This window comes from Scophthalmus maximus, chromosome 10, assembly GCF_022379125.1.
Source record: "Scophthalmus maximus strain ysfricsl-2021 chromosome 10, ASM2237912v1, whole genome shotgun sequence".
NCBI lineage: Eukaryota > Metazoa > Chordata > Actinopteri > Pleuronectiformes > Scophthalmidae > Scophthalmus > Scophthalmus maximus.
The window spans coordinates 4,192,501-4,214,983 of NC_061524.1; the positions used below are offsets into that span (position 1 = coordinate 4,192,501).

General features: G+C 47.3%; 1 protein-coding gene across 2 annotated transcripts in view; it reads left to right on the forward strand.

The window, feature by feature from the left end:
- slc8a1b (solute carrier family 8 member 1b) overlaps positions 1 to 22,483 on the forward strand; it is a 108,715-nt gene that overhangs the window by 7,466 nt on the left and 78,766 nt on the right. For both annotated transcript variants that reach the window (XM_035605956.2, XM_035605955.2), the window contains exons 2-4: positions 4,256 to 5,183; positions 7,101 to 7,265; positions 8,844 to 9,634. In XM_035605956.2, the coding sequence (XP_035461849.1) occupies positions 4,308 to 5,183; positions 7,101 to 7,265; positions 8,844 to 9,634 (1,832 nt within the window). In that variant the 5' untranslated portion in view covers positions 4,256 to 4,307. The remainder of the gene's footprint in view (positions 1 to 4,255; positions 5,184 to 7,100; positions 7,266 to 8,843; positions 9,635 to 22,483) is intronic.

The following is a 22,483-nucleotide window of genomic DNA, read 5'->3' on the forward strand; positions in this document are numbered from 1 at the left end:
CAGCGATTGAGCGTCACGTATCTGATTCACGCGGCTCGTAGCTGTTACGCAAATGCGTGGTGTAACATCGTGAATACACAGGCAGACATTGATTAGGCCCCCCCCCCGGTGGAAATGTATTTATTTTGTGTCGTTCATGTAGTTTTAATAGTATAGTGAGAGTTCGGATATTTACAGCCTCGTCTATAATGAGCAGGGAAGGGGGACAGAGCGGGACAGGCAACGCACCAGGAATGACGGCTGACAACCAGCAAACTTGAGTACCGAAGTGCATTCACGTGGCGTCGGGATAATCGGAAAAAAGAGTTTCCCGACTTGGAAGGTCCACACGAACGCCACCTCGGCGTCGGAAAAAGGACTCGGAAAGTCTGCAAAATGTGTTAGTGATGTCATACACATCAAACCAATCGCCATGAATGTTGCAATCAGTTATATAAAAGTAACTTTTCATGTGAACTCGGCACAGGTCACAGTTTTGTCACTTGCAAACTGCACGTCCACCTTTATGCACGCGCATACATTTTAAATCACGTATAATTGAATTCAGTCACACCTGATCCCTTTTCTTCACGCTTCGTTTTTATGCAAATATGGGAAAGAGGTGTCAAGGTGTTGTTTAAAGGCTCCAAGCACATGAATGTAACACATTTTGTTCACAGCATCCATGTTTTTAATTTCCCACATTCCAACTCCAAAGGCACATGAACACACCGAAGTCGGAACAACGACTTCACACCTCGGGATACGAGATCTTCCGCGGAGCATGCGAAACGCACCGTTAGAGCTAGGGCCCATATATTGCAGGCGAACCGGTGAAGTGGGTGAGGAGGCAGGACACCGGACAGGCAAAAACCAGATTGGCCCTGGGGAACACGGTGACAAATTCTGAAATGAACCAAATCATTTGTCGTGGAGCTGATGAGGAACAGATGCGCAGGGTGCAAGTGCAGCAGAGACGCAAGGACACGCAGAAGACACAAAGACACAAACCAGGGACAAACATGAAACACGAGGGAGTGTGGAAGAAAAGCAGGTTCCCCTAACAGACCCCGGGGAAGAGATGTGAGGGCGAGCAAGAGGAGGACAAACATCACGCTTTGGGTACATGGAAAGCGCTTCATAAATCAAATATATCATTATTATTATGTGTGTTGTAGTGAGACGCCCGCTGTGGGTTCTGTTTAAGAAACAGATGAGAAGATAATTGCAAAGACAGACAGAGACATGGATATTAACAAAAACAAGAAAACTACTCTGATGATGTGCCAGCTCACTCCAGCTCGGATCCTTGGAAGTCTTATTAATTCGCAAAACCGTGTCAGCAAATCTCTCCGGATGCGTGTGAGTTAAATTGGTTGTTTGGTTTTGAAAACAAAAACAATGTCACAATGAAAACTGTATTCCTGAGGATGCAAATTGCGCGGCGATAAGAGTGCGTGTTGGTCGGTCGATGCGCCACTTTGGTCGAGATTGAAATATTGAAATATCTGTGTCTGCGACACCTCTCTGACTTTGCCTCCAGCGCCACCACGAGGTCGACGTCAGCGACCTTGGTGATCCCGTGACTCTTCCAGCGATGCCACCAGGAGGGTTGACATTTGTCATTATGATTAAAATGTCACAACAGCCATTGATTGGTTCGCCGTTCTCACCCTCAGGACCATTTGTCACAATGTGGTCATTTTTTTAGGTTAAAACGTAAATACTGATGTTTGTGAGTAAAAATATAAAGAAATCATATCTATATGGAAATATTCCCTAGATTCCTTCAACCTGCCAATATATACACATATAGAGATATTGGCCCACCTTCATTCCCCACTTATGGAGAATATCAATCCGATTTCTTCTGATGTGATTAACAAATGGCTGATTTCCAATATGCTGAACCACTTTGAGTTTCAAAACGCCGACTCGATTCTCTCCCATCGCCGTCGGGCTTATCGGCCCCACAGAGAACACACGGGCATGCGCCTGCAAAGTGTGTCTGGATGCTGCGTCTTTCTGCGGCAGCACTAAAAAAGGGATATTTGCATTTTCTTTTTATCCTCTAAAACTCTCTAAAAAATAAAATGTACAATAACACTGAATCCCTCGCATACTTTTCCCCCCGCTAATCCGCTTCCCTTTTCTCCCGTTTAAACTGCGCCCACAGTTTTCCACATTGTGACCGCCCGTGCATATTTTTTAGAAACAGATTTTAATTTCCCGCTGATAACTTTGAAAGAACAGTATTGCATTGCCATTGATCCCACATGAACCACAACGCAGCCTCTGGTTCTCAGCGGGTCACCCGGTCAGTACACGCTGAATCGCCGGGCAAACCTGTATCCTATGGATTTTGTTTATATGCTTTGATAAATGATATTTATGACATGATATATATTTGATAACGACATATTAGGAATCATTGACAATTTGAAATTAAGTTCTATATCGGCTCATATCGGTATTGGAGATTCTTAATTCCCTAATATCAGTTTTGGCACTTTGTTTGGGTGGGGTTAAGAAAACAGCTTTAAAAGTTCACCATTATGATTAATACACATGGAGGTTGTTTCTTTTACATAACAATGTGAGTACTGTGCATCATATCATACACATTTTACGATACAGATGGATTATTGGAACTCGAAGGACCCTAGAATGTGCAAATAGCTTGCTGTGCGCGGGGACTACGCCGAACAGCGCCCCCACTGGAGCACTTTTGTACGTCAATGAAAATGCTCCTTAGCAAATTGTAGTTTTTTGTACGTTCAATTTTGCCCCCGTTTTGTCTGCAGCACGGAAGCGAATACGTGGAAACTGAATGAAAAATCTCACCATTGGGATTTTGTGGTTTGCACTTGAATGCTGTTCAATCACTTTTATTCGTGACTGCATTATGTTTAGTTTTTTTTTTCAAACAGTAGCAAAAATTGTAACGCACAATCAAGTTGTGATTGCAACAATTTGGAAGAAGAGAACGTAGATCGATGTCTGGACCTACAGATATAGACCTGGATGACAACTGCCAAGTGCAAGAAGGCAAACGTTTGAAATCTCAAACTAAGGAACCGGTTGGTTGACACAAGTACAAAAAATACAATGGGGCCGCCAGGAGGTAGAAGATATGATGTAGCAACCCCCTAAGCAACACCGAGAACTTTGTAAAAACAAAGCAGCAACGCCATGCTGTCATGTAGCAACTACTAAGCAACAGCGGTGAAAACAAATCTTTGTTTGTCCCCGGGTCAGTCACATAATCCCGTTACAGGGTCAAGACACCAAAAAACGACACTTACAACAAATCTGAAATAAATTAGGTTAGGCCATTGAATGGGTAAGCACTAATGCATTTTCCTAATTTGTCCAAACAGCTTTTCCCAATCCTGCCATTCAGCTTCAGAAATACATTATAAAATACACAATTGGCTTCAAAACAATGGCCAACCTGGCTCCTAAGCGGTAACCTAATTTACAGGCCAGTGCTGTTGACAGAAGTCGACCAGACTGTTATCAGAGAAAGCCACTCCTGGTCGGGTCACTGCAGGATATTGTTATTGCTACAGTAACGTGGCAGGGGAGATTTCAGGAGCTATTTCTTTTAAAAACAGCAATGCTGATTCTAGGACCTGGAGTAAATCTTTGGTGCGGTGGTTTGAACTCGCAGACCTTAAAAGCCAAGTGTCACCTTACCGGCAACATGTGTTTTTGTGATGTTGAGGATTTTTATGTTGTTCATGCGTCCAAGCGAACTGGGTGGTTTTTGTTAAAAGTCGAGTGCTGTCGATTATTTTTCCAGATTAATCGATTAGTTGTTTGGTCCATAAAATTTTAATAAAAATAGTGACAAATTTCGATCGTGTTTCTCCAAACCCCAAGATGATGTTTTGTTTTTGTCCACACACCAAAGATATTCAGTTTACTTTCACAGAGGAGCAAGGAAACCAGAAAATATTCACATTTAAGAAGCTGAAATCAGAGAATTTTGACTTTTTTTGTCATAAAACTACTAAATAATCGATTATCAAAAAGGTTGCCGATTAATTTAGTAGTCGATTACTTATCGATGAATCAATTAACTTAGATATATTAGAAAGAAAACAAATGTGCTTGTCATTCCAAATCTTGAAATAATAGTTACAGTGAATTCAAAGGACAGAATCAAACCTAAACATGCCCCTTCGTCGGAACACGTCACTACTGTTGAACAATGTTCTCCTGGTCTATGATGGTCTAACGTGAATTCTTTCCTCTTCTCTTCTCGCCGAAGGTTGAAGATTCTCATTAGCCGTCGCCTCACAGCGCTGGTCCGGACGTCAACCATGGGCCGCTGGGATCGCTCCTCTCTCCTGTCCCCCACCCTGAGGCTAGCAGTCGTCGGCGTGATCCTCCTCCTCGAGCTCCATCCCTCGTTGGCCGGTGCCCTGCCTGAGCCCAACTTGGGCAGCTCAGTTTCCGCCGTGTCCACCAATAAAACTGAATGCTCCAAGCCGGAGGCGTGCGCAAGGGGGGTGCTCCTCCCCATTTGGGAGCCCCAGAACCCGTCATTCGGTGACAAGGTTGCCCGGGCGACGGTGTACTTTGTGGCTCTGGTCTACATGTTCTTGGGCGTGTCGATAATTGCCGACCGTTTCATGGCATCGATAGAAGTCATCACGTCGCAGGAGAAGGAGATCACCATCAAGAAACCCAACGGGGAAACCACCACCACGACCGTTCGAATCTGGAACGAGACCGTCTCCAATCTCACCCTCATGGCCCTGGGCTCCTCGGCGCCTGAGATCCTGCTCTCCGTCATAGAGGTCATGGGTCACGGGTTCCAGGCGGGCACGCTGGGCCCCTCCACCATCGTGGGCTCCGCGGCGTTCAACATGTTCGTCATCATCGGGCTCTGTGTGTACGTTGTGCCGGACGGCGAGACGAGGAAGGTCAAGCACCTCCGCGTCTTCTTCGTCACGGCCACCTGGAGTATCTTCGCCTACATCTGGCTGTACCTGATCCTCTCCGTGATCTCGCCGGGCGTCGTGCAGGTGTGGGAGGGGCTGCTCACGTTCTTCTTCTTCCCCATCTGCGTGCTCTTCGCCTGGGTGGCCGACCGCCGGCTGCTTTTCTACAAGTATGTGTACAAGCGCTACCGCACAGGCAAGCAACGTGGAATGATCATCGAGACCGAGGGCGATCGACCACTTCCTTCCAAGGTATACTCAACATTACCACAAATGCTGCTACTACTACTACTATTACTACGGTCACACTATGAGTATAGATACGAGTATTACCTCCATTACCACCATATCAAGGCTTTCCTCAGCTGCTGAGACAGAGACATGATTATTAGCCAGTACAAAGACCGGATTCTGAGACTGTTGGTATCTTTACTAAAGCCTAATTCTGGTTCTTTATAATCGGATTCTTGTTTTCATAGTGTTGGCCATCATTTCTGTTTGGCAAGTTAAAGTTTTAAGTGGCTTTAAACCAGAATTCTTCTTTAACAATCCTCCAAATTAAAGTACAAAAGAACAACTGAAATCATACACACCTCACGGGTTTCATACCTGTCAAAATCATTTACTTCTACCATTACCTCTTTAAGTGCTACTTCAACCACCATCAACAAATGTAGTTATCAAAGCAACAACTTATACTACTGCTTGTGCTAATATCATCTCTCATACTCTTGTATCTCAATTCATGCTGAAGCTAACATCTTTATCAACCCTACAAGAAATCACTCCACTAAGATGATTATTCAAACGATGATCATGACGGTACAGATGGTTTTTTGACATATTTCAGGAGCTCGTCTCATCTAAATTCTTTTTTGAAAGCTAATATTACTTCAATGGAGTCTTTTATTAAAATAAAACTGATCCTAACAGTCATCCTTGTAACTCTCTTGTCCAAAGGCATAAAGTTGGATAAAAGCCAACCAGTAAAAATTAATTAAGCCGTCCTCGTCCAAGCATGGGGCTGGAGAAAAAAAGCAGATAAGGCACTCTACGGAGGTGGAAGTTAGAGATGAGTAATGGATCCGCATTACCGAATGGAATTCTGCCAAGCTACAGTAAACTAATGCTAAGCAGCATTCTGCTGCAAAAAAACAAATGCAAATAAGTTATTTGTGCAGTGTCACTTTTGATTTCCCGTCTGGATTACTATCTGATGCTTTGTCCTATGCAACGCATTGTACACATCTAATTAAAATGTCACCATTGGAGTGTCGGGTATGCTCATTCACCACTCAGTTAATTTAGAAGCTGTTACTGTCGGTCCTTCTTCCTCTAACTTGGTTTTTATTCCTCACATTGTTTTAGATTCGATTATTAAGAATCACTGGTCCATTAGTTCATGGACAGTGTTTGAAGGGCTGAATCAAACTCAGCAGTGTCCCAGGGGGGGAAGGGCCCTAATGGTGTAGGAGATTTTAAATTGCCATCCTGCTTAAAAAGGGCTAATCATATTCCATCAGTAAAAAGAGAGACACCTGTTTATTTTTGAGAGCTGCAAATTAATGTGATTCTCAGAAACAGGCGGCGTCTGTTAATACGCTTAATAAAGGCTGATGCTGCCATCAACTCATAGTCTCATGCACATCTAAAAATTAACACGGGTTGTTGGGGAAATTGGCTAAAAATATCTTAGCACTTGACCTAAAGTGAGCGGAATCCTCCCGGAATAAACATTCATATTCACAATACAATTGTTTGAAAGAGATCACAACTTTGAAAACGTTGGTGGTCGTGGATGCTGCGACAACATTTTTTATTTATCTCGAACCATCAACAACAACAAAACCCAAAGAATCAGATAAAAATACCAAGATGAAACACAAAGAGATAAATCACTCAGATTCCATCAAAGAGCAAAACAAGGGATGCGTTTGCGAAGGAGCAGGCAGAAGCATAATGCATATAAAGCCCTGCCCCAACTTTACAATATCATATATCAAATATATCTGTATATATACTGCATGTATATATGGATGTTGATGGATGTTGTAGACTCGTTGGCACAAACCCGATTCTCAGTTCAAAATCTCCACGCTGGAACCAGAAGAGCGCTTTTGAGACAATGTATGGTACTGATTCCGCTCCCATTCTCCCTCCCTTCCAAAGGTGGACATTGAGATGGACGGGAAGATGCTCAACTCCCACGGCGTCGACTTCCTGGACGGTCCGCTGGGTTTGGATCTGGACGAGAAGGATCTGGACGAGGAGGAGACCCGCAGGGACATGGCCAAGATCCTGAAGGAACTCAAGCAGAAACACCCGGACAAGGAGGTGGGAAGCAAAAATGAATTGTCACTGCCGTCCTCCGCTGCTCCTGTTGGAGTTGTTTTTCTCAGTGTGGCCGTCTCGTGCGGGGCGAATGAAATGACAGAATGATCAGCAACAGATGGCTCACTTTCTGTCCGCCTCCTTTGTCACAGTGATTATGGTGATGAATGCAGGCCCAGGTCCCATCACGACCGCTCGCATTAATTCGATAATGGTGCATCTAAATAAAAAAAGAAAGAAAATTTGCGACGGAAAGCGGAGCGGCAATAAAACATAAACACAGATTATATCCAGTTCTCATAACGGCAGCGCGAGGAATTTGTCACCGCTGTGGACTTTTTGCGTTGTTACCACAGAGTCTCGAGTCTTAAGCGACAGTGCGTATTACGAAGAAGAGATTACATTGGTGCACTCAAGCAGATTGACGCGGTGGACGAGCTTTTGACGGAACATATAGTCGGTGTCCTCTGGCACGCACGGCACTGCGTGGATTATAAAGTTTGGAAAACTTTAACTTGACTTGGCAGATGAAAGTGCCTCAAAGTAAGAGGTTCAAGTTTCAGACCTCAATTTATATCATGAAGATATGGGAAGAAATGGACTAAAGTTGTACAGCCAGGGACCTAGGAAACTGCTTGAATGTTTCTTTTAAATCTGTTTTGCCACCACTCTATTTCTTCCTCTTTGTGTGAAAAAATATGGGAATGGCAATGTGAGGGATGAGGGATGAGCTTGGTTCTACTCGGGCATGAGAGAGCCTTCTAATATATATATATTTACGCTTTTGCCCTCGCCTCTGTATGGATTAACAATGAGGCTGATGTTGTCAAATACAGGCCTGGATCTTTATTGTATCCTCGTACTCGGGTTCAGTCGATCTACGTCTATCGCAGGGAGGAGCGCCGGATCCCTAATCCCCTCCTTAATTTGAGACCTGGAAATTGATATTGGCGCCACCATTTTGCTGACTGACCAGATTTTTGTGAGCAGCGGCAAAGTGTCCAATTTGAAATGCTACCAGACCGTTATTCCATCTTACCCCTCCAGCTTGTGGATTCCTTTCGGGGAGATAAGCTATTGCAAAGGTTTAGGATTTTGAGCATCACCAACTTTAGTCCAAAAGGTTTGAAGAGCTCCAACAAAAGAAATGTGGCTATGTGGGATTAGGCAAAAGGGGAAAATTGAAAGACGATGGAATCCGATTGCTTTCTGTCACGTGGCCTTGAATGTGGATCCTCACGCTTGAGACGGGTGATGCTGTGTAAAATGAAATTACCATGTTGCACGTCGTGTACTGTTGTCGTGTAAGATCTCACAAAGCCCCGGATAATCCCATGCATATTCTTCATCGGAACCGAAGCGCAGATAGAGAGATTCTCTGCGCTTGACATTTCATAACAGCATGACTCACAACATCACAACCTAGATGAATCCGTACGTACTGGAGTCAAACCCAGTGTTAAAACAGTGCAGCAATCATTTCCCCCCTCACCGTAGCGGAAGCAGCACCGCAGCGGCCAATCACGCTGGAGAATACGTCCTCATACTGCGCCCGTGTGCCTCTGTGTTCTCTCTCACCAGGTGGAACAACTCATTGAGCTCGCCAACTACCAAGTGCTGAGCCAGCAGCAGAAGAGTCGCGCTTTCTACCGCTGCCAGGCCACTCGGCTGATGACGGGCGCCGGCAACATCCTGAAGAAGCACGCGGCCGATCAGGCGCGGAAGGCCGTCAGCATGCACGAGGTCCGCTCCGACGCCGGCGACAACGACCCCATCTCCAAGATCTTCTTCGACCCCGGCTCCTACCAGTGCCTGGAGAACTGCGGCACCGTGGCGGTGAACGTGGTGCGGCGCGGCGGCGACCTGGGCAAGACCATTTCTGTGGACTACCGGACGGAGGACGGAACGGCCAACGCCGGCTCGGACTACGAGTTCACGGAGGGCATGGTGGTGTTCAAGTCCGGCGAGGCGCTGAAAGAGATCCGCGTGGGCATCATCGACGACGACATCTTCGAGGAGGACGAGAACTTCCTGATCCACCTGTCCAATGTCAAGGTGTTGACATCGGAGGGCGAGGAGCCCGAGGACGGCGAGGCGGCCAACCACGTGGACTCGGTGGCCTGCCTCGGCCTGCCGTCCACGGCCACCGTGACCATCTTCGACGACGACCACGCCGGCATCTTCACGTTCGAGGAGCCCGTGTGCCACGTGAGCGAGAGCGTCGGCTGCATGGAGGTGAAGGTGCTGAGGACGTCGGGGGCCCGCGGCGTGGTCACGCTGCCCTACAAGACGGTGGAGGGAACGGCGCGCGGCAGCGGCGAGGACTTCGAGGACTCGCACGGCGTCCTGGAGTTCCAGAACGACGAGATCTTGTGAGTGACTCCGGTCGTTGTGCCTATTTTCTCTTCACGAGTGCAATGTCGCAAATGCTTCTGCTGATGTTTTGAGGAAGTGAGGGTGTGAGTGAGATGTGGTGGTCACATTGAGCGGGCCGCTCATCGGGGACCTGACAAAAACAACAACCCTCCCACCCCCTCTGTTTTTTATACTTGTCTCTATTTTCCACTTTGACTTCATTCATTTCTTTGTGATCTCCATCAGTCTGTCCGTTCCTCTTTGCTTTTTGATTCTGTTGTGCTGCGGTCGTAGTCTCGTCTGCGAGGTCCCCCGGTTCACTCCATGCCGCACCGCACAGTCAGCGCAAGGGGTTTGTCCTCGTGAGTCGCCAGGAAGTCGGGAAACGGGGGGGCTATTCGTTGGATGTTTGCGCGGTCTGAATGTTAAGCAGATGGATTGTCGGCCAGAGATCTCGTTGGGACCGTCCCAACGCCGCGGGCGCTGGTTGCTGGAAACTTAAACAAAAGAGGGGCAGGGCAGCGAAAGCTATGAAGGAGCATTTATCTAGTCAAACTTAATTTGGCTTCACAAAAGGCTTTTTAATAAGGAATCCCAGTTGCCCTTTTAGGTGGCTTCACGCTGCCTGAGAAACATCCCAGAGCCACCACTTGCGCAGCCGGCTGTTGTTGTCTGTCCAGCGGGAAAACGGACTGGAGACTCTATCTAAGCGTCCCGGCTGTGAAAGGCTCCTCTCAGCCTGACGGACGGACTTCATCATACTACTCCCTCCGTCCCGACTCGCAATGTGGAGAATTAACTCGGGCGCCGAGAGCCACCTGTTTGTACAATGCTGACCGCTCTCTGGCTGGAAACCAAGCCGCTTTGTTTCAGAGTCCTCTTTTGTTCTTTAAATCTTTTATTGGTGTGAATACACCAATAAAAGATTTACCTCGATATTGACCTCGATATTGACAGTGCGTGTCAGAAGTGATTCTGAGTAATGGCATCATGTGAAATGCCTTGATATCCTTTTATTATCATATCTGTTAGTCGACCTCACGGTGTCATCACGTCGCGCACGGGCGCCGTTATAATTGAATTTCCAAATGGATCCATTACTGCAAATCTCCAGGTTCATGACATCAGTGTCGCCAGTGTTTTAATTTTGTATTTCCTAGTCATTTTCAGTATCGGTGGTGATACATTCCCTGTGATTTAACCGTGGACGACATGTGGCTTTGCCCTTGTGACTACAGTTGATTAGAATTTTGTGTGGTGCTTTTTTTCCGTCGCCCGCCATCAGTGAAACGTCTGCATTTGTCCGTGTGGGTTTGAACGCATGTAAATGCACACACAGTATGTAAAAGTGGACACACACGCACACACACACACACACACACACACTCTGCAGCAACGTTCCCACAACAAAAGGTGAAATTACTGTTTTCCACTTAACACCTGGCGAGGTGGAGCACTGAGTGTGTGTGTGTGTGTGTATGTGTGTGTGTGTGTGTGTGTGTGCGAGCACTGGTGATTGTTTTGCTGTAAAGCACACAATGAGGTGGGCTCCTTCCTGGTCCGCGCACGGCGGCGGTGGGCGTGTTCACGATGTCACCGCAAATTACTGTTTGCCGTGAGCCCGTCTCATGGTTTGATTTGGGTTTTGTGGACATGCTCAGACAGGCAGCGGGGGACGGAGAGGGGGGGGGGGGGGGGGGGGGGGGTGGGGGGGGGGGGGCGGAGCTCCCCGCCTGGAAGGCATCACTTGTCAGTTTGCTGACAGTGCTTTTTTACACAGATGGAAGACCGGGGGGGGGGAGTTGCAATGACCTGAAAAAGCAAAGTGCACCGTCACGATGTAGGGACGGGAAAGAGAGGCCGTCTCGGGCAGCTGCACTCGGCGTCTCTCTCGCTGCTGTTTTTGGTCAGATTTGAAGCAGATGTCGGCGGCGGACTGCATAGTTTCCATAGCTTGTAGCTCGTACAGCCAGGGCTAAGTGGGTTTTAACAACACTTTGTCCGAATCAAATGATGGAGCGTCCTTCGGGCTGCCCTGGTTACAGGCCCGTCTGCACATGCGTGCGCTGAAGTGAAAAGGTAAAGGTGAAAATTCATTATTTTTTAATTTATTAAAGCTTGGCTTGCAGTTGATGGGATGGAACAGGCAAAACTATGACAAGTCACACTCCAGCATCACTTGTAGTATGAGGAACCTAATTGTTCATCTAACTTCAAGTGTTTTTTTATGCATTATAACTGCTGCTGACGTTTTTCTGACCTCTTCCGGATTTTAGACATGTATTTATGGCCCTGAGTTAGATTTCGGAGACATTACATTTGAATGGGTTATCTTTTTAATCATTTAATCCATATTTGCCTCCTGACTTCAATAAAGGCTTGCGTAGAAAGGCGCGAGAGGGAAAGATGCCGTGCTGCGCTTTTGTCCTCCAGGTGAAGTTTCACACCGTTAATGTGAAGTGAGCTGAAAATAGCCGCTGTTGAAAAAAAAGCCTATGAACTTGTTTGTGTTGTTGCCACCAACGTACATATGACTTTAAAGAACACATATATTCACATGTCAAAGCATCCATAGCCTATGTGCAGCACTCGTCCCACGATAGACTAGTGTTTTTTTTAATATATATATATATATATATATAGAAACTATGTATCGCCATAGAAACATTTCAGTTCATGTGATAAAAGAAGGAGCTGCTGGGGCCCTGATATGTTCCTCCGGGGAAACGATGAGGAGGTTTTTTTTGCTGCAGAATAAAGGATATTAAAAAGTAGATGATCTAAATAGATTTTCCTCCAGGCTAACTCTACCCTGATTCTGTTTCTCTGATAGAGAGAGAGGGAGGGAGGGAGGGAGGGAGGGAGGGAGGGTGGGCATAGTAATGGAGCTAAACAAGTGTGAATGGAGGTGATGATGGGTGGAGGACGGTGGTGGGAGGGAAAGTTTTAGACATTAGACAAAGTTTTCAACTCACCGTCCCTGCTTTTAATCCCATTATAAGCCTATTTTAACAAACCGCAACTACACTAAAGACACCGACTAGTTTTAATAAGGTGTTCACTGAACAAACTGACATATGGGGGAACATATATACTGGTTTGGCCAAACCAAATAGTACGCAAGGTGGAGACAAGATGGACGCCGCCAACTAGAACTAAATCCGAAGCCAAGCCAACTAAATCCAGATACCCCCCCCATGGTTCTGACTGGTTCTCAGTCAGGCCCCATCCCCCCCCCCGGTTCCTCCAAATGGGGCTACTTCTGGTTTCAGAAAACCAAGATGGCGCTGGTCAAAATGCCTTAAATACTTGAGGCTTTAAAAAACGTCAGCTCACAAACCAACGGGTGACGTCACGGTGGGGTTTCAGCTGGCTCTAAAAAGCAGATTGACTCCGTCCAATGAGCGCAAGTGGCATGTTTGTCCTGCGTGTGTCTTGGAGAGAAAAAAAGTCTCCCTCCGAAAGCAAACATTTGTCAGGCAGTCCCAGAGCTCAACGAGTGAGGTGAGAATTGGAGGCCGGCTCTGAAGGTTTAGTTTGAGAGTTGAAAATTGCACTGGGAAACAGGTGGAATGGCGTCATCATCGTCCCAACTGGCGCTGGATTCACAGTCTCTGTGTTCAACATTCAAGTTTGACGGCTGAAGAACTGACCAAGTGGCTCAGGGCTGGACGTCATTGTTTATGATTGAGCTTTAACTACCACAGTCAAAGCCACGTCTACCACCATCGCATCGCAGGACGAGCAGATTTATCCGGAGCACCTTCCATCACACTAAGTGGCTCTATTTTTATTGTGCCTGGTCCTGACGGAATTACCAGACCACTTAAAAGAAATTAGGTCAGCAATTCAACTTTTTAATCTCCATAACTGTTTCATTGAAACTGTATTTTTAGACGGAGAAGACCAGAGTTGGGTTGAATATGTATCAGTTTGGAAAGACGGATAATCAATCCGCAAACTGCTGTACGCCGTGTTAGCGTTTCCGTGGCAACAAGATGCATACAAATCCATTAAAACGAGCGAGAGAAAACTGAGGTGGCGCAAAGGTAGACACACATGCATTCTAACACAGGTACCAGCGCATCCCGCACACAGGAGCAGAACACACACACACGCGCACACACACACACACACACACACACACACACACACACACACGCGCTGGTTTGAATATAACTTGGTTTGTTGCTGAACTCTGTGACCTTTTGACACTGTGAGGTTGTAAATGCAGACACACACACACATACACACACACACACACACACACACACACACACACACACACACACTCAGAGCCAATTATGTAAATTCAATAAACAGGCAGGCAGTGGAGAAACATGGTGCAGTTGAGAATGAAATAAAATAAAATTGGGCTCCCTCCTACACACACACACACACACACACACACACACACACACACACACACACACACACACACACACACACACACACGTATATATTGAGCAGACTGGGATGTCACACTCCAATAACCAGCACAGATTGGCTTTTCGAGATGCATTGCTCATAAGAATGTGGGATGTGCATATGTTGTACAATCATACATATTTTTTCATATGTGTGCTTTTTTTAAGAATACAGTCAGAGGATGATTCGTTGGCATTTTGCTTATGTTCAAGGTTTATTTTAATCAGACTTTAATTGATTGAGATCCGCAGTATTGCCCTCGGTTGGCTTGAATGCATTGGGTCATGAAAAAAACAAACACTTCTTATCTCCATGTTCAATAATGGATAACCAAAATATCCCACAATTAATTAGTCTGGAGACCGCAGTCAAATTGACTTATTTTTTTTAGTAATGAATTTGTGCAGAAAATAAATCTGTGTGCACTCGCTCCAATACGCAGCGGAACTTAACACACACACACACACACACACACACACATTCTCCTATCGGTGAGGCATTAGGTTGCTAATGAGGCCTGATGGGGTTTTGTAGGTCACGTGCGCACACACACACACACACACACACACACACACACACAAACACAGACACAGCCCTTTTGTGACAGTGGTATCAGTAAAAAGTTTTTTTCCCCGTGTTATAATGGAGGTGTATGTAGGTGCGTGTGTGTGTGGGATATGTCTTCGTGTTGACAAAGCAAACAAAAATATCTCTCACACACACACACACACACACACACACACACACACACACACACACACACAGGAAGGCCGTGTCTTTTGAGGTGTTTGTGTTCTTGTGTTACAGAGTACATGGTAATAACAGCTCTCTTGGCAGGAGCCGCACACCTATCGCTGTGTGTGTGTGTGTGTGTGTGTGTGCGCGTGCGTGTATTTGACTGTGACTGTGCTTGCGCTGGTGAAACAACACGCTGATTACTTGAATAGTCGAGCTGACAGAAAAACAAATCAGATATAATTCTGTTTATGAACAATAAATTGATCTAGAACCTGTTCGACGACGCGCTTAGATGTTCTTTGCTTCTTCTGGTCACACTGACCATCGCAAACTTTTTTTTTGGCGGACGTCCCTTTTTAATTAGATGAGTTTTAAAAAAGAGACCAGCAGATTTAGTGGATGAGAGGAATAGCTGCTAAAGTCGTTTGAAGGCCGAAGAGAAAGTGAACACGTCGGAGCTTGTGAGACGACTTAACTTAATGTCTTGGCATTTTCTCACCCGCCCTTCCACAAGTCAGCTTTCGGCTGTCGGCCCGACTGTTGCAGAATTTCTGTGAGCGGCGAGCGGCAATCAGTGTTCCCCAAATCTCTCATCAGGATCATTATGCGATCCCGGAATAAGTAGTTTTGTTTATTCCCTGTTTACAGCGCTTAATCGGTGCCGGCCCATAAATTCAGCCTTCATTTCACAATTCCATAAACATAATGAGAGAAGCGGACCCCTTTTTTTTTCATCTTGACCGCACGACTATTCAGGATATACGAGGGCGTAAATTAGCCTATCGGTCTCTTTCTACTGCACTGAATAACTGAAAAAAAAGAAGAGGGAATGGAGAGAGGGAGAGAGAGAGAGAGAGAGGGAGCAGGAGAAAGAGGAGGGAAGAGAAGGGAGGGCAGGTCAGCAGCTTGACAAATGAGCCCTAACCAGCTGCCTCCACAGAACACCATCGCCTTGGCAACCAGTGGGATGGAGACGGCGAGAAAGGGGGGAGAAAAAAAGAAAAGAAAGAGAGACTCGGAAAGAGGCCGACGGTCGTGGAGGGAGAGAAGTGATGCAGAGCGGGAGAGTGATGAAAGACATGGCGGGGGGGGGGGGGGGGGGGGGGGGGGCGAAGGTGGTGGGAGAGGACTAATAAGATTCAGAGAGCAGATGTGGCGGGGAACTACATTTTCCCCCGTTTTTTGTTTTCTTTTTTCTTAACGCCGACAGACGTGTTCCTCCTTCCTGTTTTCTGATGTCGATCTGTCGGTGCGAGCAACACGGGGCCACGGACTCATTTTGGCAGCGGAGAATTGGCTCCTGAGCAACTACCCGACGCGCCTGTCGGCGATGCAATGTGCCACTTTGCCGCAGGTTTTTTTTTATCAGAAACATCACGGTGGTTGTCGAGAGCGGGGGTGTGAGCACCAAATTCGGGGGCCCTGTACAAAAGCAGTCTCTGCATGTGGGCCCCCCACCCCCACCCCTGGGCCTTGGGTAGTCTGTCGTCGCGGCCCCTCGGGGGGAAAAGGGTCGTCCCATTACGCGGCGCCACGCCCGTTTGTCAGCGGCGGCTCGGGTTGCAATTCCCTCCGCTCAGTCGGGGAACTCGACCCCTGAAACGAGTATGGGCAGTTGAACCAGCTCGGTGGGCGGTTTTCCTCATTCTCAGATGTCTGAATTTGAAACTACAGGAGCGGTGAATGTTTCTCAACAAGTCCTACACAAGAGGGTGAAAAAAAACGAACGCCGAGGGCGTCGTTCTTCAAAAGGCCGACGGGCCTCTGACACCGCATGTCGGGGATGTGTTTTTCCAAGTCCAGGCTTTTATTGTGAAAAGCCCAAAAGATACGGCTTCGTGTCATATCAGAGGACGCGAGGACTTCTAATAGCCTCTTGCTTCGACAAGCTTCATGGGACCAGAATCTGGGGATTTTTCTGCCCCAGCAGTCAAAGCCACCGAGGAGCTTATTTACCGTCGGTGGCTTTAACTGCAGCCGTTTAACGTCTGCGCTCTCGCCACGCGCCGCGCCATCATCTCTCCGTGCACCGGTGCTCTCCTCCGGCGCGTCCAGACAATTAACCAGGTCGAAACCAATTGATCATCCGCACGAGGCGGACGCTATGGCGAGCCGGACTCGGCACCTGTGGCATCTCCTCGTCGTGCGGTGTATACTCTTTGCCTCGGCGCTTATCTGCACAAGGGGGGAAGCGCTTTGATAAGAGCGCCGGTGTATTCCCCCGGCCCGTCTGCCTGTCTGCTCTAAGTACTTTTAATGGATGACTATGAGCGAGCTAATACTGTTATGCTGATGTTAATTTTTTTGGCGAGCGGGGGCCTGGCAATATTGGAACTGAATCTCACCGGGTTATTTATCCTCCGCGCTAGTCGCAGAGGCACCACAGGCGGCGGGAAGACGGCCAAGTGTGTGTGTGTGTGTGTGTGAGAGTATGAAATTGGCAGGTCAAGTCAAACAGATGTATCATTATTGTTTATGTGCGTAAGCTCCAGCTCCGCGGCCTGAAACCCGACACTCTGTTTAGGTACCTCCGGACTCCGGTTTCCTCCGAGCTCAAGTTGTGTTTGATTATTTTTGCTCTAAACTTGCACCTACACTTTCGAGTGAGATATGCAATGGCCGGCGGGAGAACGGGAAGAGAGAGAGGGAAAGAGTTGTAGCCTCGGTGTTAACTTGGCAAGCTAATGGCCTGTTATGGATGTGAAACCAAACACACGCTAAAGGGACACTCCCCCCAAAATGGTTGTGGAAAGGCCCCCAATGCATTGTGGGAACAAGACGACCCCTACACCTATCTTCTTCTGGATTATGACTCTTCGAACTAGGTCGTCGAACTGGGAAGAACAGTTCAACCGGCCATGTTTAATTTGGCCAATGCTGGGAGGAGGAAGAAAAAAGAAAAATTAAGTTTGGGATCAATTAAGAGGAATGATGGATTATTGTAAGATGTTACAGTGTCATGAGAACAACTTTGTGTGTGCGTCTAAAGCGGGCACATATATTTGTGAAATACTACTTTGGGTCTCAGTTTTGGCAGCACGACTCAAGAAGGCCCTGGGCCAAAGATTTTGATACAGGCCGGGTTTTTGGTCTCAGTTTGTGCTGTTATTGTGTTTATGGATTAAAAAAAGTGATGTAAACCTTACTTCAATTCATCGCTGTACATTTTTTACAAGTATGTGTGTTCATGCATGGTTTCAATTTGGACAGTGACACCTGTTCCGCATGCAGAACACTCCGGCCTCACTTGTTGGTCCCCCCCCCCTTCGCGTGCCGTTCTATTAGTGCAGCGTTGCTCCGGGTAACCACGGCGATGGCTGGTGCACTATGCAGTCAACTGCTGCCAGTCGTAGTAAAAGCTCAGACCATTTCACGCACTGCTGGGCCTCTCTCTTTTTCTTTCTCGCCTTTTTTTCTGCCGCTCATTGTACTGCACTGACAGAAAGAGAGAGAGAGAGAGAGAGAGAGAGAGAGAGAGAGAGAGAGGGAAGGGGGGAAGAGAGACTATCAAGGGAAGAGACAGAAAAGGAACAGGCCGCAGAAAACATACAGATACGCCTGAATCATATTTTGTGTGGATCAAACCCCGAGTGTCTGAACACTGCAGCAGCTGCGGCGTCCATCATCGGTTATGTCGCTCCGGATGAAACCATCTGCCAAATGAGAAAACATACATGTAAAAAACAAAAACAACTAAATGAATCGGCTCCTAAAAAAACCTCCAGGGAAGGTCGTGCAGACGTGTCACGTTCTGACACACATCGCGAAAACTGTTGATCAGTTTTGCTTTACTTCATTTTATGTTTCTTCTTCCTCTGTGCTGTGTTCCAGTTAGGGTTATGGAACCTAGGGCCTAATTTTGATGGGGGGGAAATTTCATATAAATGAGGGAACACAGGGCTGAGGGAACTTAGGGTTGAGGGAACACAGGGTTGAGGGAACACAGGGTTGAGGGAACACAGGGTTGAGGGAACACAGGGTTGAGGGAACACAGGGTTGAAGGAACTTAGGGTTGAGGGAACACAGGCCTGAGGGAACACAGGGTTGAGGGAACAGGTTTAAAATGTCAGGTAAGAGGAGTGGCTTTGCGTGAGGAAGGTACAATGTGGGCGGGCGAGATGTCAACAACTATTGAGGTGGCCTTTTAGTGATTAATCCCCCATATAGATATATATATATATAACGCTCCACGCGTGAATTTGCAATAATGTAAATGAGGCCGTCGCTGACGACCACATCCCGCTCGCTTAGATACACGCTGAGAGGAAAACGACGCGCACTTGTCAACGTGACAAGTTCAACGCTGTGCTCTCAGCAAACCCAACCCTCTCCGTCTCTTATCTCACTCGCGATGCTGAGGGAATATTCTGTTAATGAGAGCTGCAGCAGAAACGCCCAGCGGTGCCGATGAGCGACAGGCGGCTGCAAAGTGAGGCTACAAAGTCTGCGCACTTAAACCTGACATATATTATACTACTAATCTCTCTGCGTTCAACTTTGTGTCACATACGCAGATGAATTCCTTAGAGGATATGTATCTTATTGAGGTGGAAACTATTGTTTAACACAAGGGAAGACACTTTTCTTTTCCTACGGGCCATTTCAATGTCTATAACATCGTCCGCAGGCCACATATTGAATTATTGAACACATGTTATCACACTAAACTCTTTAATGCGATGGCTGGGACTGCATTAGTGTCTGATGTCAGATGGTAGTGATGCTGATGATGCCACTCACAAACAACCATATACCTCATCTTTGGTAGTGCCACGCATTGGAAAAGACAGTCATTTCTCCTTTGTGTTTCTTCTACCTGCCGTGGCCTTTAGTGTTTTGTGTAGCCAGAAGGTAGGAAGGACGCGTTAGTCTTCTTTTTGTATGTGTTATTTTCTCTTAAATGCTGTAATGAGATTTTTTTTGCCTTATTAGCATTCTTGAATATTTTTGTGAGCAGGATTAAATTGCCTCGCGTCCGTATTCTGCCCGGAGGCCGGAGGTTTGTAAGCCATTTTTTTGGGGATATTATGACTGTCTGCTAGAAGAGCTATTTTGTATGCAGATTTCATGAAGCCCACACGCTGAAACATCTTTACTCTCACTGTTGAGCTTGCGAGCACATCCAGTCCCGTCGCACTCGTTAAAATCTGTGAAATGTTTCTGCGGGTGAAAGCGGAGAAAAGCAAAGTAAAAAAAAAACTATTCTGCCCCGAGTGAACGATGCGAAGCCGGATGTCTGAGGACGAGCTGTGAGGTGAGCCGGCGGGGCCGCGATCACCGAGGGGAGGTTAAACTGATTTGTGGCGCTTCGTGGCCCCGGACCGCTGCGGACGGGACGGGTTCGATGCGAGAGAGCGAGTCCTGCCCGGGGCTTGGCTGGGATATATATCTGTCACAGTGGGGACGCAGGCGCGCAAACACGCACACACACACACACACACACACACGCACACACACACACACCGCAATCCCTGCTGCTCTGATTGCTGCGCCGCTTGCTGCATGGTGAGAAAGTACCATGCTCTCTTGGGTTAAGTGCATTGCAGAATTGTGAGCAACACACACACACGCACACACACACACACACACTCTCTCTCTCTCTCTCGCTGCAGCAGCTGCAGTGAAAGCTAATCTGTACGAGCTCCATTGCGCAGAATCCCTGATTTACAGAGATCTGATACAGATTCGTCTCCCTCCATCCCTCCCTCTCTTTCTCCGGTGTCCAGAGCAGCTATGCTACGTCCGCATGTTCTCCCAATGAAAGCCCAGTGATCAGGAGGCTCCAGGCTCCGATATTTGATTGATTTCGCCCTATGGAGTCCACTTTACGTCGAGAGGGATTTCATGCGAAGCGGCGCAGGCGCCGTAACGATCTTCGAAGAGCTGCAGGGAACCAGAATCGGTGATTTCCTTCGCCGCTGTGTGGTCTTATTACCTTTTTCAGATTTAAAGCCCCATCTCACCAGTCGGTGCGCTGCACTATTTCCACCCCCTGTAGCAGGATCTATGTAACCCCCCCCCCCGCCCAAAACATCAGCACTCTTACAGTTTGGCAGAAATGGTGCTGTATACCAATTGAGGATTGTGTGTGTGTGTGTCAATATTCTTTGACAGTGGAGAACCTTGTCATGCCGCTAGATGAATTCTTCCGTGTAATCTACGATGGGCGCGTAGTCGTCGTAGATTACATGGAAAAATTCACCTCCATCACAGGCCTCGGGCCCCCCCCCCCCGGGTTTCCTTCTGCGGTCGCATTTGAACTTTTGAAACAAAGTCATGAAACAGCATGGAGGCAGCCTCCTCCACTGAACCTGCAGGTTTTTTTTCGTTCATGTAGACGTGCGGGACTTTTTTTTTTCTCTCCCTCTCTCTCTCTCTCCCTAAATTACCAGCAGCCATGCGTGACTCAGATTCCGGTCCCTCTCCTCTCTCCCTCTTTCTCTCTCTCTCTCCCTCCCCATGCACACAACAACACAATCTGGCAGCCGCAGGCGCAAAAGCTACCTACTGTACGGCTTTATCCCAAAAACATCAAAATGTCACAGTTAATTGGGAATGAGCTCACGGTTTCTGCCGCCGTTTCCGATCTCCTGCACTTGCCAGGAGGAGAACGATGTGTGTGTGATAGGAGGGCTGTCGTGGTGGTGTGTGTGTGTGTGTGTGTGTGCGTGCGTGCGTGTGTGTGTGTGTGTGTTGTAGGGTCGGTCGGGGTCAAAGCAGCCAAAGGAACCATTGGCTTTGTGCCAGAACGTCTGGTGACCTCACTTCCACTCTGACTCGGCAGATCTGGATCGCTGCGATAAGCCCGCCGCGGCACGGCCGCTTCCTTCGCAGCCTTGCCTTCCTGTGATTGCCGGAGCTGACGATTTCGACCGCTTTGACAGAAAAGAAAAGAAAAAAAGGAGAGATCTAAACTGCACACGAAAGCGTGCAAATTAGCCGCACGGAAATAGCGTTCGCTCCCGCCGTTCCAGGATGGATCTCGTCCTATAGAGGCCGCCTGGCCCGGCGATGAGGACGAGGTTTCGCTTTAACCCCACATCTGAGATGAAACATCACATTTTGAACCTCAATGCAGCCGGCAACGTAAAGTGACCACGTGGAGAGGTGAGGTCGCAAAAAAACTAGAGATCTTACAGGAACAGTTCACACGCTGTAATACGGTATCTACATTAAGCAGACAGTTAGCATAGCTTAGCATAAAGGCTAGAGTTAATTGAATAATCAATTAGTAATCGGCCACTGAATGGATCGCCAATCATTTTGATAATCGATTAATCGGGTTTAAGTCGACATTCTCTGATTTCAGCCTCTTGAATGTGAATACCGGAAACAGGCGTTATACGTCCAACTTGAGTTATCTGCGGCTCTATTTTTTGTCGCCAAGGGCAGTGAGCGACAGAAAAGAAACGACGAGAGTGGTATCGATCTTCTCATCCTCTCCTCAGCAACGAGACATATTTCTCAAGTCCGGTTGAGCGCTATTCCTTTAAGATCACACTGCTTCTCACGAGAGCAGACCTAAAATAGAGCACACACACACACACACACACACACACGCACACACACACACACGCACGAGAACATGACTGGAGCGATTGTGGCACCCGGAGACCTTTTGGCCGCGGCGTCGTGTGCGATAATGTGGCACTGAGTGCGCTCTTGTGTCATTTCAAAAGAAGTGAACAAGACCCTGTGGA